At 44.2% G+C, this 18110-nt stretch overlaps 1 protein-coding gene across 6 annotated transcripts in view; it reads right to left on the bottom strand.

The window, feature by feature from the left end:
* Positions 1 to 228: 228 nt before the first annotated feature.
* IGSF5 (immunoglobulin superfamily, member 5) overlaps positions 229 to 18110 on the bottom strand; it is a 43398-nt gene continuing 25516 nt past the window's right edge. For all 6 annotated transcript variants that reach the window (XM_012640110.1, XM_012640109.1, XM_012640111.1 and 3 more), the window contains 4 exons: positions 13072 to 13096; positions 9651 to 9751; positions 8296 to 8369; positions 229 to 1048 (listed from right to left, as the gene is read on the bottom strand). In XM_012640110.1, coding sequence (XP_012495564.1) covers positions 950 to 1048; positions 8296 to 8369; positions 9651 to 9751; positions 13072 to 13096 — 299 coding nt within the window. In that variant the 3' untranslated portion in view covers positions 229 to 949. The remainder of the gene's footprint in view (positions 1049 to 8295; positions 8370 to 9650; positions 9752 to 13071; positions 13097 to 18110) is intronic.

Raw genomic sequence — 18110 nt, 5'->3', positions numbered from 1 at the left:
GTATCCACACGAGGAAAGAAAACCATTTGGAAAAGGCAGTGATTTTATTCTTCGTAACGTACACATTAACTTTAATCGGGGCAAACGCACAGGAGGCAAAGACATACGTAGAGATGGGAGGGTGCTTTAGCGAAGTCTCCCATTGTCCTTCTTGGAAAGTACTGGATTCTTTCAACTGCCACCTGAATAGTAAAGAGTTAAGAAAGACAATACCCATTTTTTGGTGTTTTCTTTTTTCTTTATTAAAGAATACATTGTCTGTCTCCAGTTTTTTCGTGGTGTTTGTGCTGTGAGAGGTACATCCCCTACAAAGCATGATACACATTTCATTCGTTTGAGGAGATGAGAACAAGCTGACATGGAGGCAGATGAAAGTGAATGTCTTCACGTAAATACTCAATCATGAGGCATTTAGGTCCGTGTGCACCAGTGTTCAAATTGAATCTTATCTTTAACCTGTGGGGCTCTGATTTGCCAGTCGATTTTAGATTTCTGATTGACCCTAAGTTTCATCCTCTTATTTCACTGATAATATGCAATAATGCCACTACATGTGAAACATACATAAATAGCATCTTAGTATGATTTAAGGTAATAGAAACATTTTAAAAGTCATGGTAGATCATAGACTTACCCACCATTTACTGGACCAGCAAGCGGGAGTGTTGAGTGCTGAGAAACACCACCATGACAAATTTGTAGCTTTTACTTAGCAACTTTGTGAAATTCACTAAAACCTGGAAACATTTTAAAAGTCAAATTCTACTTTGAAATCTGGGAAAATCAATTCCTTCTCTCTCTATAAAATATCAGTTCCAACGACTGCGACATCACCTCTTCAGGAAACATTGGCAAAGCTGGAGCCCGGTGTCAGGACGCAGAGGAATGATAGCATTGCATGTTGTAAATCGTCAGCCAAGTGCAAAATGGAGCCCATTGGAAGTCTCTGCTATACCAGAGTTGCATTCCTGACCTTCCTGGGACTGGCCAGATTATTAAAAGAAACCTGTGGACGACTGGCTGGGCTGGACCGATGAGTATTAGGTTCCTGGTAACAAAGGGGAAAAGGTCAATTTAGTTGGTTAAGATCACTGTCAAATGCACGCTTGAGAAGGAAACTTCGCTCATGAGTTAAGATAAAATTAACATGAGTTAAGATAACATTAAGGGGCAGAGAGGAGCAAAAATGTTAAAAACATGTCCTTTCTTTATTTATTTCCGATAACACACACTCCAGAAGTTTTCCAAATTCGTTGCCTACAGAACAATCCAAGTCAAAGAATCTCATATTTGTTTTTATGAAGACAAATTGCTGTAAAGATTCACTGTTTTGTTTTGTTTTTCAAGTTTCCTATGGAAGTTCTTGCATTTTAATGAAAATAAATATTTCTAAACTTTTTAAAATAACATATATTCCTTCTAGAGGAGGGGGGCAAAATTAAAGAATCGACTCCAAATGGATCGCCCATCTGTCTCTTCCAGCAGTGCCTGCTGCTTGCCCCATCACGAAGGAGCATGGTCTCTGCGCTGTTGTTCAGAGAGGTAATCCCAAACAAATCACATAATCCTCCAGAGCGGCCAATGCCTGTCGAATAATATTGCCCTCTTAAAATGTGTGCACCGGGTTTTTCCTGCCAGTCCTGAGAAGGCCAGCTCAGATTCCAAGGCACAGTAGCCGCATTTAACATCTTAAATAATGCAACTGGGCATGATAAATTATTCACATGGCAGCAGAATGCTAGTAAGTCTTGAGCATAGAATCGCTCCGGCTCATGGTTTTAATTTATCGACTCCCAACAACACAAGGAAGACTGGCGGCTGATGGAACTATTTTAGCAACGGGCTGTGCCTTCCGCTGCGAATACACTCGAGACCGCTACTGTTGTTCGCTTTTGTTTCCACTGCTGGGTTGCACAACTGTCCTGCTGTTTTCTAAATTTATCAAGAGTGTGTTTCTGTTTATCTCAATGGGGGATTGATTAGTGGGGCAGGCTCGATCCAGGGTTCAGGTTGTTCATATGCTCACCTTGCAAAACTGATAGAGACAGAGGTTCCTAGAACAACCAGAAAAATGGACTGATGGTGAGTTTGGGCATGGGAAGAGGAGAGGAGAAGGAGGATTATTTGTTTTAAATATTCATCAAGACACAAAACATTTGCTAACCTCACGGCTTCATATAAAAATTAAAAAAGCTTGCCTTTCCCATTAACTGATTATAATTTTTAGTAAGAATTTCTAATTTTATTAGTTTTGTCCTAACGTGTTTTAGCTGCCATCACACCTGAGTTAACTCTATTTCACCAACAGAAACCCTTGTCTACAAAATAATGTCAGTATTATATATCCTAAGTCTAGATTCCATCACAGTGGAAATGATCAGAGAAGAAAAATGTCATATTTTTGTATATGGAAAACCCATCTCTCTTTTTCCTTCTGATTCTTCGTACTATTTAACGCATAACCTGGGGTCTCTGTGGCCTAAAATCCTATTTCTTTCATCCATATCGAATGCCATGTGCTTTAGGACCCATCTAAAATACAGGAGGTTTAAAAAGCGTGCCCCAGTGTGGTGCCACGTGGACGGAGGAGTATGTAGCGTCAAGACCTTTCATTTAGCATTGATCACAGCACCATAAGCATCTCAAACTCTTCCCTGTGCTTTGCAGCAAGGTCAGTGTGGCAGGGATATGAGGCAAAAGTAATTTCAAATGCACAGTTGTAAGAAAATGTCTAGAACTCAGAAAATATTCTCCCTTAGAAACAACGCTATCTACGTCTGTTGTGTTTTCATACTGGGCCACAGAAACATTTTCCCCAAAGCAGGTCACCTGAAGAACGTGGTAAAAATACCAATTCTTTGGCCCTATCTCCCAGGGATTCTGATCCAGAAAGTCTGGAAGAGGCCCAAGAGTGTGCATTTTAACACGTGCCCAGTGTGCTTCTGGTGTATGCTATGTTGAGAACGTCCGCTAAGCTGGCAGGGTCCCAAGGTACAGGTATTTATAGGTACTAAGGGCATCTCCATGTTCGGCAAGCATTCCTGGGGAAAACCAGGATCCAGGATTCAAGAAACACATCTGCCGTCTCTGCCAGGGGGTGGCAGGAACAAGGACTGACCTCATTTCTGGAGCAGAAAGTCCCATGTTCAGGGAAGAACCTGGCAGGGGAGGGGGCTGGGAGGTGGGGTGACCAGGAGAGGGGGATCCAGGCCACGCAGGGGTCCAAGTGCTTGGGAACTGGTGCCTCTCCCCACTGTCTGCACCCCAGCGTCACCCGGTGGACCTGACCTACGCCAGCCATCGTCCACATAGCTCCTAGCCACAGTGGCTGGTCTTCTGTGGGCAAAACTCCAACCCACAGTCCGTCCTGTGACACTGCCCTGTGACAAGCCCCACCCTTCTGAAGTTCCCCAAGGATGGCCGGCACAGAAGCAGCAGGACACAACAAAGCGTTTCGCCCCCACGTCTCTCCTTGCTTCCTCCATGGCGTTCTGCACCTTAACCAAAAGGACGCAAAGGGGCAAGAGTCACGGGAGGCTGGTGCAGCAGCAAGTGAAGTTTTCTACCCCTTCCTAAAATATTACAATTCTAGTTTCCAGGCCAGGTACAGTGGCTCACGTCTGTAATCCCAGCAGCACTTTGGGAGGCCAAGACAGGAGGATCAATTGAGGCCAGGAGTTCAAGACCAGCCTCGACAACATAGTGAGACCCCGTTTCTACAAAATTTTTTTTAAAAAAATTAGCAGGCATGGTGGTGTGTGCCTGTAGTCCCAGTTACTCCACTGTGGACAACAGAGTGAGACTCTGTCTCAAAAAAATAAATAAATAAAATTCTAGTTTCCTGTTTTAGTAATGGTTGGATGTAACTAAAATTGTGCTGGGCGATTCATGATAAAGACGTGGCGTGCAGGGGCTCTCAGCAGCCTCGAGATGTAGACAACCGTGTGCAGAACTCGGGGACCACGGACTAGAGGGTGTGGCTCTGAAGGTGGGGGCACGAGGAACCCAGAAACGCAGGCTGCCCGCCACGATGCACAGCCTGAGCTGGGTGTCATCACGGACTCCCGGGCTCAGTGTCTGGACTCCCCTCTGCCTGCAGGAGGCCACAGGATCCCGGGCGGAGGGGCAAGAGCACAGGCACCATCAGCCCCTGGTAGGGTCCAGCACGAGCCCCTCCTGCCTGGCCGAGCTCAGCTCATCACGAGTGCCTTGGGACGCCAAGCTGGTGGGAATCGTTGAGTGCCTGTCAGGCAGGGTGAAGTCACAAAGGAGGTGAGTTGGTGTCTGGGGCCCTGCCACTCTTCCCTTCCCAGAAATCCCCATTCCCATCTTGCTGCGAGGTAACCAGTAACACTGGTGTAAACCCGGCCACGTGTCACAACTGCATCAAAAAGTTGCACTAAAAAGCAGAGAAGCTCAGACGCCTCCCCAGCCCTTGAGAGCCCAGATGTCCGAGGGTGAGAACCACAGATCCGGGCACCCCAAAGGCCTCACCGATGACTCCTGTGGGCAGCCCCTGACACTTCAGACTTCCCCTGCCTTGGGGCGCATTTCAACAGTGGACCCTTAAAGAAAACCAAAGTGCCCCAGACCATGAAGGAGTAAAATGGCAATTTGATATGAAATTATTTAACTTTTTTCACTGACCCAAAACAGTGTTATTTTTAGGTTGTATGTTCACCTGTGGTGGTCTAATAATATTTTTTGTCATAACTGGGTTGTGATTGACAGCAAAGGAACTATGTCTACAAGCACGCTCCTTAGAGTGCCCGGCTTGTGACAGCATGATGCCGGGCTTGGAAGGTAGTCTCCACTTTAATGAATAACTGCTTGCTGGGCACCTAGGAAGGCTGTGCCAGACTGTGTGCAGTCAAAGCCCATCCATTAGTTAAGACCATCTGAAAATGCTGAGAGCAAACAGATCCCAGGTTCAGCAGAGGCGAATACCAGCACGCACAGAGAGCAAGTGCCCGTGCTCGACAGTCGCCGTACTGCTTGCAAAGCCAAGGCCGTCCTGCCCTGAGATCTATTACACAGAGCAGGAGCCCCAGTTGCTACGACGCACGCCGTGTCTCCACGGATAGGCCATTCATCCGGCCAACCAGCGCCACAGCAACCAGGACAGGAGACAGCCTTTGCTGTGGGCTGATGCGCGGCTCGAGGTCTTTCCATCTAATCGACGGGTGTTGCAGGACCACAGCCTAATGTGGGTTTCCTACAGAATAGTGCAATCTGCAGTTGACCACCCTGAACTCTAATGCGCCAGCTTCTCCGGCAGGAGTCCTGCTGGGCACCGGCTCTGGGCCCGAGAGGTGCATGTGTGTGGGAACACCCGGCAGCGGCGTGGGGGTCTCGGTGACCAATTGGAGTCACACTGAGGCACGCGGAGAGAAGGATGAAGGGACGGACAAGAAGTGGCTCAGAACAGCTCTCAGCTGCCTCTCCTGGGCCTTTAGGGAGAAGGGCTCCGTGCAGGATGGAGAGAGGTCCCGAGAAGAGAAGGCACCGACTGCACCGTCCTTCCACCTTGGACTAAGGGGTCCTGCGGAAGGATCGGCCTGCACAGCACAGACGTGGCGACATAGACCGGGTGGCTGGCCTGCTTCTGCAAGCTGTGGCCTGGCCACTCTGGCAGCTCCCAGGCAGTCAGGGGACCACACAACGGACTCTGTCCTCTCTGGGCTGAGGACATGGAAGGGAGGTGCTGGGTTCCTGGGCCCAAACCTTCCTCCACAGCCATCTTGCTCCTTCCCCCTCTAGGTGCCTCCCGAGAAGCACAGCCCCAGACACATCCTGAGTCCAGGCTCCCCAGATGGGCAACCTGGAGACAGTGCCTGGCCCGTGCCAGCAAAGACCCCCTTGGGTCATAATCAAAGGCCAACTTCTCCAGAATGGTGCTTGTGTTAAAGGTCCCCCTCTGTAAGTAGAAGCTATTTAGTGACCCTCAGCAGTTTCTAGCACAGGCAGAGACAATTCATCCTCCGGGAGTCCTCAATGATTTCTTAAGGCCCGTGATGCTCTCCGCCGAGATACACAGCCACCCGAGAAGCCTTACAGCCACGCAGGGCACACCAGTGTGTGTTACCAGTCCCCGGGGCTCAGCATCCCCACGGCCACTGCTCTTTTTCCACCAATAGATTATTTAGCTGGGTACATGTTTCAGTAGCAGAAACCTCTTAAATTCCTCTCCCTGTGTATTTTCAAAACAACACTACAAGCTTTAAGAAGCATCCACTCAGAGTTCCGAAACGTCATTCTCCATCCCTGTATCCAAAGGCATCTAGAGTTCCCTTCTCCTCATTTACACTCGATGTATCGCAAAGGGAATTATGTGACATGACCTTGTGCTGAATCTCCTCCCAGTCTACCCCTTTCCCCACCACCCCAGACCTGAACACATTGGCTTGTCCAGCGGAAACACATCTGACACCAAACGGTAACCACGGAAAGGCTACGGAAATAGCAGTTGGCTTAAATGTGTTCTTGGGGTGTCCCTGCTTGGAGCTTTGGAGCGGTGTGGGAGAGCGCCCCTCAGCCAACCGTGCCCCTACATGGGCCTGCCAGGCCCAGCCACGGGAGACCCGACGCATGACATCCTTCCCAGCATGACAATCCCTCCCTTTCACCCACCACCGCTCAGCCAGAGACTGGTCCTCTAAAGGAAACCTGTTGTATTCCCGGAGTCAACCCTCCCAGCGCCAAATTAGATGCATTAAAGATACATGCTCCAAAGAGAGCAGCCGTGATGGAAGGAGACTGACCTCTCCATTTTCCTGACACCCCGCCTGAGGAGGGTAGTCAGAGCTCACACTGGGAGCTAGCAATTTGTCACTGAGGCCCGTCTTCTATTGTGCCCCAGACCCCTCGTAGGTCTTTCCGCCTGGCTGCCTGTGTTGCCACTAATAGCATCACGTGGGTCCTCCCCATACACGATCGAGCATCAGTCAGCACTCGCCTTCCTCCGGACAGGCCCGAAAGGCACACGTCCCTGGCAAGATGCATGTGTTGAGCCGACTCCTAATTGCATGGAGGAATATTACAGCCCGGAGCTTCCTGGAAACACGAGTGAATGTCTACGCCAAGAAAGAATGGTCAGGGGTTGCAGAGGCGCATGCTGAGCACTGTCCCCCCGGGTAGAGCGACTCCCAGCAGAACAAACCCAAGACCGCCTGGTCCAGCGTGCTGTCAGAAATCCGGTCTGCGAGTTGCGCTCTTCCAAAAGCGAAAAGGGGAGAACATCCACATTTACTGGGGACACCTCCACAGAACCACATGGAAATACTTCCTGCTTGAGGTTGCTTTTGTACAGGTCAGAAAAGGGTGCTGATTATACATATTTCACATAATATAATTCTGGATATTAAAAAAATCTCATTTTCTGCATACAAGCTCTAATGCATGCACGTATGATAACCAGTGCTGACTCTGTATCAGAAAATTCGCACACTATGTCCTCAGGGTCTCCCAGCTGACTGCTCTCTTTCATTTAACTGGCCTGTGAGAGGACAGCAGCCGTGAAAACACTGCATAGCGACCAAGAATGTCTGCCGCTCGGGCCTCCTGCTGGAACTCCAGACGTGTGCACCCTACTGCACACTCGATGTCTCCATGTCAACGTCTAACAGATACCTCAAAGTCTACAAGCTCCAAATTAAATGTCTGATGTTTCCCCCGAAACTCACACTTCCCACAACGTTCCCATCTCAGTTCGTGGCAACTCCAGCCTCCTGGTGGTTCTGGCCACATTCCTTAATCATCAGGGACTCTTCCTCGCTCCCCTAAAATTCTAACCCCCGACAGGGATTTTCCAGCTCTCGAGCTCACTGGCACAGATCTCACATGGAGAGCAAACCACGTTTCCCTGTCCTGGTCCTCAAACCCAGTACCCAGCATCCTTCCAACTATAGAAGCGCGTTGTGTGGGTGCTGGGTCTCTAGGAGGGCAGAGTTGACCAGAGTCCTGGGAGAACTTGGCTCAAAGGGAACAAATGGTACATTATACGTGCCGATCACTCTTAGGCTGACCCAGATGGAATATGTCCCAAATCAAGCCACATCCTCCCAAAACAAGCACCCAGAGCTGTTAACGGCCCCAGCCTTGGTCTTGGAGCCCCCGCTACAGTGGGCAAGGGATTCTCCGCCTCTCAGGCCCACCAGTTGACATGGAGGTGAGGAAAGGTAACGTTCTTCCATCCTGACTATACAACGTGAACCATTTTATAATCAGCTACCACAAGGTAAGGATTTGTAAATGGTCAAATAATTCCAAAAAGAGGGGGGAAATGGTCTAACTCACCTGATAAGGATGTCTACTGCTACTTCGTTCCAGAACGCTGACTTCACGGGCCTTGGGACGGGGAGAAGCAATCTCTGCCATAGAAGAATGACGTTAGTGTCGTAAGTGACAAAAGCCAAGCTACATAGCCTAACACTCCTGATTTATAAAGAAACATGTTTGTTTCTACGTAGCACCCCTGGCATAAAATAATCCTTAACCATAAATAGACCTTTTAAAAAATTCCCTTGAGATTACATACTTTTAGAATTTCATTATTTTTAGTTAAATGAAAAGATGGAAAACTAACTAAAAATCAATTCCTCCCTTGACACATCAGTCTTCTCCAGAGAAGAGAAGAGTCCACGGCTTCAACAGGTGACCAAGAAAAATAAACACTGGGCAAAGGGGGCGGGGGGAAGGCAGAGAGGTTTGATTTGGGCCATGATTTTTTGGTTAAGATACTTGATTAATTGCTCAAAATACTATCGAATATTCACTCACAGGAAACTTTGCAAGAAGCTGTGGTCAGATTATCAACGGAAACAGCTCATGCTTTGTGGAATGTGTAAAAATCTGAAGCACATGATTTGGCATAACGTGGAAAGCAGCCGGGGTGTAACCCAGGGAACGGGGCTGCTGAGAACAGACTCCCAAGATTAGTGGAAAAAGACGTTTTCAGGCCCCTGGGCAACAGTTGATTGGCTGCAAATCTTTCCATGGAATTTGTTTTGCCAGGCAGCTTGTTAGGGCCAGGTTCCCTTTTGAAAGGAGGAGCAAGGTGTCCAGCCTTCCTCCCTCGTCAGCCTTTGAAATCCAAAGGCTGCTGCTGCCTTGTGACAGTGACGTTGCCGTCAGAGACACCCCCACCCCACTGTGACTGTATCGTCTCAAGGCAGGAAAATGAGATTCCACAGCAAGACTCTTCAAAAGTGGGTCTAGACTTCCAACATCCCTGACACCCTGTTTAGTTGAGCAGGAACAGATTTCTTGCTGGGTTTCTGTTTAACTTGAATCTAGTTAAAGTTTGGAGGAAATGACCCCCAATGCATTAAAATGCCTCCCACATATTTTAAGGTGGAAGCCTTTAAAGAAAGAGAAAGCATGGGGCTGGGGGAAACCAGACAATTATGTTTTAAAACTTTCAGGTTTCCACCTGACTTTATTTTACACTTTAGACAAAAAGTGTATTTTTACTGTTAACATACTCCTAGAATATTCCTAGTTCTGGAATTTCTCCTTCTTCTAAAAAGTATCCAAAAAATAATCACCACCAATGGCTAAGTTATCATCCTTGGGCAGCTGGTGTCTAGGAAGCCAGCCCTTCTCCAACATTCTCATTTCCAGATCTTTCTACCACCCCACTTTCTACTCACGTGTGGTCTTTGGTTCATCTGAACTGTAGCCATAGTTTTCATTTCCACTTTTTAACTTTGTCTCAGAAGTTCCTTTGTTTGTTTTCCCACTTGCAGACTTCCTGGAATTAGACCATTTTAAAAAGTTCGTGTTAATCAGCAATGGATACCGGGTCCACGTGGTTACCCTCAGAGCATGCTTACTCACCGAACTTGCTACAGGAGGTCTACAGCTCTGTCGCTGGCTTCTGTGCAGCAGGTATAAACAGCCTGCCTGTTCACACATTCCCATCATGGGGAGAAACAGAACTTTCTAACGATAGGTACAACATGGACTCCACTCTCTAGTGGGTACTTAACTCTCAGAAACCATTGACTAAATAAAGAGGGGGAAGAAATTATGACTCTCAGGCCAAATCCAGCTTACCACCTGTTTTCATAAATAAAGTTTTATAGGAACACAGTCATGCCTACCTGCTTGCATATGGTCAATGGCTGTTATAACTGCAAAGTTGAGTAGTTGTGACAGAGACCCTGTGGCTGGCAAACCTAAAAATATTTACTGTGTTGCCCTCTATAGAAAAAGTGTGCCAACTCCTGAAATAAAACAAAAATTGGTGCAGCTTCCCAGGAGTAGCAAGTTTGGCAATGGATAACCAAAGAATTAAAAATATTCATACTTGACCTCTAAGAATTTATTCTAGGGAAATAATCAAGGATAGCTACAAAGATTTCCTTGAAAGAATGTTAATTCATGAGCTATTTATAAAAGCAAAAACTGCAAACAACCCAGGTGCCCAACAACATCGGACTAGTAAAATAAATGGTGATGCATCTCTAAAATGGAATTCCACGCCGCCTGTGAAAATGACCACAGACGAGAGCTCTCAAGCACTGCTGGCGGAAGTGCGAACTGATACACCTACTCTGGAGAACTGTGGCAGCCTCCTCTAGAGCTGGGCACATGCCCGCCCTCTGGCCCAGTTTCCAGGACAAGATACAGTCTCCCTTGTATTCTTGAGGGGTTGGTTCCAAAGTCCCCATGGATGCCAAAGTCTGCGGATGTTTGAGTCTCTGATATAAAAAGGCGCACACACTATGATCCCACTAATGTAAAGTTTATATGAATCTAATCTCTGGGGATGTGGAAAAAGGTGTCAGAGAAATATCACCTTTGGGGACGAGGGGCAGGCAGCAATTGAGTGGGGGTCTGGGGAGCTTCTGGGACACTGAGGATGTTCCAGCTCTGAATTTCGGCCGTCAAGGTCAGACTTGTGCACTTTGTGAACATTATGCGAGCTACACACCCATGATTTGTGCACTTTTCTGTACTTAAGTTACGTTTCAATTAAAAAACTTCATCAGGCTGGGTGTGGTGGCTCACGCCTGTAATCCTAGCACTCTGGGAGGCCGAGGCGGGCAGATCGTTTGAGCCCAGGAGTTCGAGACCAGCCTGAGCAAGAGCGAGACCCCCGTCTCTACCAAAAATAGAAAGAAATTAATTGGACAGCTAAAAATATATAGAAAAAATTAGCCAGGCATGGTGGTGCATGCCTGTAGTCCCAGCTACTCGGGAGGCTGAGGCAGAAGGACTGCTTGAGCCCAGGAGTTTGAGGTTGCTGTGAGCTAGGCTGATGCCACGGCACTCTACCCAGGGCAACAAAGTGAGACTCTGTCTCAAAAAACAAAAAAAAAACTTCATCAAACAAATGAAACAAAACTGTGTGGGAAACTACTTGTTAACAGAAATAATCTTCAGAATGTGTCAAGTGAAAAGAGCAAGCCATAAAATAATGTTTATTATGATGCGAATTTTACGAAATGCAGATGTGTGCACATCTGTGGGTGAACACACGTGCATGTAAGTGCTTACATACTTAGGTAATGATAATTACTTCTGCACAATAGAACTGTGGGTGATTTTGAAACTATTTCTTAAAACTATCTTTATATTTAGTATTTTTCTACAATAAACATGCCTTGATTCTATAAGAAAAGATGCATATGTTACTTTAATGCAAAAGAAATCTTCAAGCAGCTCAAGTTAGCACTGTGGACACAGGGGAAGGAAAAAGCAGGTGGGACGTGACCAGCCAGCGGGCCGCCCCGTCTTCCTAAGGGTGAGGGCTGCACCGCGGTGAAAGGCCAGGCCCTCACACAGGGCTTCCCAGTCACACTCCGACCCGCCCACTGTCTAGGCAGGAGATATCGGGAATATTACTTAATCTCTCTGTATCTCAGTTTCCTCATTTACAAAATGGAAACATAGCCTCATAAAATCATGGTGAGAATTAAGTAGGATAAAAACTTCTACAGAGCTTAGAGCAGTACGTAGCATGTGCATTAGGTACCATTATGCTATTAGCTGTCTATTAAGTGCTAATAGCTACACTGGCTATCATCACTACCTCGTCATGCTATTTTTGGTTTTGTTGTTGTTTTTCTGTACCCATTATCCTGAAGAGCTGTTGATTGTCATACTGTGTGTCAAATCACCTAAGACCCCAGGAAACAGAAATGAAAGATGTTGGTGCAGTCAATAATGGTGAACCAAAGAATGCAGGCTTTGATCCTGCTGGTAGCAGCATTCGGAAAAGCCAGAACAATTATCAGGGTCAGTTTTCTCTCCCCCTCCTCTGCCCTGAGTCAGGCCCCATGGGAGGTCTGTTTTCAGATTGCTGCTTTGTGGTGCCCTCAATCAAAGCTTCGTCATTACCAGGGGTCAGAGGGGGAATGGATAGTATCTGTCGCCCGGTGGCTATGCACATTCATTCACAGTCTGTAGCCAGAAGGCATTTTAAAATCTCAGCACTTAAAAAAAAATCTAAATTAGCTAATAAAATACCGAAAACAAGCCGTGGTTATTATAACACCCACACCAAACCACTCCCCTTGGTGCATTTATGACTTCGTAAACAGTGCCGACGTTTAAAGTGGTTATTGTATATAGCTGCAAGTCCTTGACATAGTTACCTTGAAAGTGCTTGCCGCTAGGGCTTGTTTGAACAAAGTGCCTAATTTGTCTGCCTGGACAGTTCCATGTGCCTGGCAGGCAGCCGGCTGGGCTCCCAGTTCTTCGCTGCCCCAGAAATCCCGACGGGGCCTCTGCCGGTAGCCCTACCTTCAACTCAGTGCAGGAAGGACGACAGGCATGGTGCACAGTGTCCTCTTGTGGAAATCTTGCAAATGCCAAACAGTAAGAAAACCCCTAAGTGAGCCAGAGCAAGTCAAAGGCAGGCAACAGCAACCCAGCTATTTCACCCCACAAGGAACGTTGCTCTCTGAGTTTATGATGGACATACATGTTTTCCAGAGTGGTCTATTTTTCAGTACTTAATTTTGAGTAACATAAATCCTAAAATCCCACAGTTGTGTATGTGTTTTTGTTGTTGTTTGGTTGTTTGGTTCTGTTTTCAGAAAATAGATATGATTTCAAACTTACCTTACTTCACTTTGATAACTAGATTCTGCAAAAAAGAACAAAATCACATTAGAAAAATCAGGATACTTATTCTAAAAAAATCTATAAAAATATCATTGATTTTTATAGACTCCCTGATTTTAATAGACCCCACATTTGTGAGCCAATAGGTATTATTAAGTTCCACCACACCAAATTATCAAGTGGCTTCCAAGCGTAAGGAAAGTAAAATTCACTATTAATTATCATAAAAATAAATAATGCCTAGGTACCTGAAATACAGTCGGTACCCAGTAAGTACTTAGTGAATATTGAATTTGATTTGATTAGCAAGATTTTAAAGACTCCATTCACCAAGAGGAGCTGCTATGTGCTACCATCACCGCTGCTATTCATTCAGCACCTACTGTGAGCCAGTGCCGTGCTGGCTCTGTGCAAAGTACTATCTCATTTAATTGTTACAACAACATGTTGTTGTAACATGTTACTGTTATTACATTTTTAACAGACTAGGCACTATTATATTAGTATTACCATATTTCTTTAATTCTAAGATACATTTTCAGTCAATATGAACCAGTGGTATCAATCTATACAATCGTGCCCTCCCCCCAAAAAAGCTGTCATTAAATCGCTAATGTTTTTACTCAACGTATTGATGGACTGGAGAATCTAGAATTTGAAGATGGGGAGTAACAAGCCACAGACCAAGTCCCCACCCATCCGTCTCTAAGGCCTCCTGTTCATTACAGCTCTGCTTTCCCATCCAGGCTTCCATATATCAAGCTTAACTGAAATCTAAAAAATATCCCTTTTCCTTATTTTTTAGATAATGTTCTTACTTATTTTTCGGTTCTAATAATATCTACCAATTCACACTCCACATCAAACCTTGGAAACAATTTTATTTGAATTGCAGGAGATAGACTGTCAGGTAATAGGGGAATGTCCCCAGTAACAGGGGAACACCTCCAATGTTCCCACAAGAAGGAGGGGAGGGGCCTCAGGTCCCTCTCTCTGGAATGCTGCCATCCCAAGACCTCAGCTCTTGAGACTGGTCCTCAATTAATCAGTCGGGACACCGAAAATTCTCTGGGTACTGACAGAGCACCAGAAAATAATTTCTGGAAAAATTTGATGTTTAATGTATTTTAAGCATTGAAATAATCCTCATGGGAAAATCCTGATCTTTACTGATCTTCACACTTATGTTAAGGTACAGTATGGTTTCCATTGTGAATCACACATGGTGGGGCAGGTGGGCATTGTAAGTAGGTCATGGCAGGCCCTGTCTGTAGCCCTTACCTGGACTTACTATGAAGAGGTAGGGTGGAACAGCTCCCTCTTATGTGGGCTTTTCATCTCAAAGATAAATGAAGGATAAAATCTAGGGTGGATCACAGAAACTTTCAACATAGCAATTTATTTAATTCTTACAATCAATCTATAGGATAGTACTTATTCCAATTTTGTAAATGAGGAAACTAAAAATTGCCCCCTGCACATCCTGTGGGAGCCAACAGCTGTCACCTAACCCTTTTACAAAGCTAGTACAGAACAGACAACAGCCTAAGGGAGGCAGAATGTCCAAATGACCAGGATTTCTCCAACTATTCCACATGGCTAATGTTGAAAATAATAATCTGAAGGCACTGAACAATTCATAGTCATGCCTCTATTAAAATTTAAGTTATTCAATAGTTTTCATGTTAAATCCAGTGTATTTCATTTGACTGACCCATCTGTGGCATATGGGATAATTCCCAGGTGAAAACCAATTTCCATCTAATCTAGAATCAACAGGCGTTTTCACCTTTCAATTTCTGCTTCCTAGGGCATAAAGTTTATCAGAGATGAAACAGACTAGAGAATCCAGGAATATATCTACATATTTACAGACAACTGATTTTTAAAAAAGGTGCCAAGACATTGGGGAAAGGACAGTCTCTTCAATAAATGGTGTCAGGAAAACTGGAAATCCATATGCAGAAGAATAAAACTAGACCCCTATCTCTCACCATATAAAAAAATCAACTCAAAATGAATTAAAGACTTAAACATAAAACCCAAAACTATAAGGCTACTAGAAGAAAACAGGGGAAATGCTTCAGAACATTGGTCTAAGCAAAGATTTTATGGCTCAGAGCTCAAAAGTCCAGGCAACAACAAAAAATAGACAAATGGGACTATATTAAACTAAAATGCTTCTGCACAGGAAAGGAAACAATCAGAAAAGTGAAGAGGCAACCTGTTGAATGGATGAAAATATTTACATATTCATTCAACAAGGAACTAATATCCAGAATATACAAGGAACTCAAATAATGCAACAGAAAAAACAAAGAATTTCATTCCAAATTGGGGAAAGCACTTGAATAGACATTTCTCAAGAGGAAATATACAAATGGCGAACAGGTACACGAAAAAATGTTCCACATCACTAATCATCAGGGAAATGCAAATCAAAGGCACAGTGAGATATCATCGTACCACAGTTAGAATGGCTGTTATCAAAAAGACAAAAAAGGATACACAGAAAGGGAACTCTTATACACTGTTGGTGGGAATGTAAATTGGAATAACCACTGTGGAAAACAATATGGAGATTTCTCAAAAAACTAAAATTAAAATGACCATATGATCCAGCAATCCTACTACTGGGTATTTATCCAAAGGAAAGGAAATCGGTGTATCAAAGGGATACCCGCAACCCCATGTTTATTTCAGCTCTATTCACAATAGCAAAGATATGGAATCAAACTCAGTGTCCATCAGCATATGAATTGATAAAGAAAATATGGTATATACACACAATGAAAAACTATGCAGCCATAAAAAAAGAATGAAATCCTGTCATTTACAGCAACGTGGATGGAATTGGAGGTCGTTGTGTTATGTAAAACAAGCCAGGCACAGAAAGACAACCATCACATGTTCTTACTCATATGTGGGCGCTAAAAGAGTTGATCTCTCAGAGGTAGAGAGGAGAATGACAGTTACCAGAGGCTGAAAAGGGTGTGGGATGGAGGGATGAAGAGAAGTTGGTTATGGATACAAACATACAGTTGGAGAGAAGGAATAAGTTTTCTAATGTTTAATAGTACAGTAGGGTGACCATATTTACAACAATGTGTTTTATATTTCCAAATAGCTAGAAGAGAGCACTTGAAATGTTCCCAGCACATAGAAGTGATAAACATACAAGGTGACGGATGCCCTAAAGACCCGGACTTGATCATTACTCATTCTATGCATATAACAAAATACGTGCAAATACTATGCATCAATAAAAAAATTTTTTTGAAGAATAGCCAGGAAAACACTAAAAGGGAAAAGCTGCAACAGGGACTTGCCCTAGGAGACGTTACAACTGCCATAAATCCTCTGTAACTAAAACAGTGGTGCAAGAATAGACAGGCGGACCAATGGAATAGAAGAGAGCCCGGAAGGAGACCCAAGTGCATGTGGAAATCGATGCATGATAAAGGTGCCATCTCAAATCACCGGGCCAAACATGGACATTTTAATAAATGCTGCTGGGACAGCTGGTTAGTCATTTGGGAAAAGACAAAATTGGATCCGTACCACACATCATACATGGGAATGAATCAAGAATATAAAGGCAAATAACTGAAACCAAAGGGGAAAAAAAACTCAGTGTAAGGAAAGACTTTCCATGACTTAAAATCCAGATGCAATAGAAGAAAAGATTAATAAAATTGTCTACATAAATATTTTTATTATATTGCAACATCACCATAAACAAAGCCAAAATACAACTGCCAGACCAGGGGGCAATGTGTACGATATATTTAGTGTATCCCAGATAAAGAGCCATTATCACTAATACATAAAGGGCTCTTAAAATTAGAGGGAATAAAAAGGCCAAAAATCTGAGAGAGAAAAAATGGGGAAAAGACATAAATAAGAAAGTCACAAAAAGACATAAAAGTTGTCCTTAATCATATTAAAAGATGGAAAAGATAGTCGTTCGGCTTCATTTATAATAAGATGGAATTAAAACTACACTGAGATACCATTTCTTATTTACTTACCTTCCAGACTGGCAAAAAATTAAACAGTATTATAACACACCTTTGGCATGGCTGTGGGGAACTAGCAACCCACTTCTAAGAATTTACCCAAAAGCTATGCCTCCATCAATACGGACATACAAATGCACAAGATTATAATTGCAAAATACTAGAAATGACCAAAATGCCCATATATTGGAAAATGGTTGAATAAACCATGGTACATCCACACAATAGATTATTATGCAGCTGTAAAAAGGAATGAAGGAAATTTCAATGAACTGATATGGATTGATTTCCAGGATATATTGTCAATGAAAAAAGCAAGGGGCAAAAGAGCATCTAGAGTGTGCCAGCCTTCATGTAAGAAAGGCATATAAGAAAATATATGTGTCTGCAATTTTTTAAAAAGTTGTACCACAAAATTAATCTTCCAATCACAAAGCAAATCCATGGAGGAGCTAAGGCTAGACCGATAGCCTAGTTAAGGCTATCCCATGTGTTTTAGTGAAATTTTCCATGTAAAAGGGTGAGTTAGCCCAGTGCCTGCACACACAAAAGTACTCATCAAATGACAGTTAGTGTTAATTAAATTAAAAATGCAAGTCAACAGACATGTAGCATAACATCAAAACTCTGATCTTAAGAAAAATAATTTAACTATAGGAAATGTTCAAATACGAATAGGTGAAGTTTTTATGAAAGAAGGAAAGATAAGGACAGACAGACACTCAGCACACTGAAAGTCCTGGGCCGTCTACATGACAAAGCATCCTTTGGCTTCTGAAGTCACAAACTGAATCTGTGGAGTCACAAAATTCTACTATAAGCACACCACACCATTGATGGGCCCAGCCCAGCCTTGAGCCTGACCTCCAAACAAGGCCACTGCTTTCATATAACTTGGAGTATCGCAGAGAACCTCATTCAGAGGAAATACATAATTAATTTCGTTAATTTTACTTGTACTATTTTTTATTAACAGGAGATCTTATTTTCCTTTCTACCACACATCCATCAGCACTC

The sequence above is a fragment of the Propithecus coquereli genome, unplaced genomic scaffold, assembly GCF_000956105.1.
Source record: "Propithecus coquereli isolate 6110/MARCELLA unplaced genomic scaffold, Pcoq_1.0 Scaffold148, whole genome shotgun sequence".
Lineage (NCBI taxonomy): Eukaryota > Metazoa > Chordata > Mammalia > Primates > Indriidae > Propithecus > Propithecus coquereli.
The sequence above is the reverse complement of the archived record's forward strand: the minus strand, read 5'-3'. Positions and strand labels throughout refer to the sequence as shown.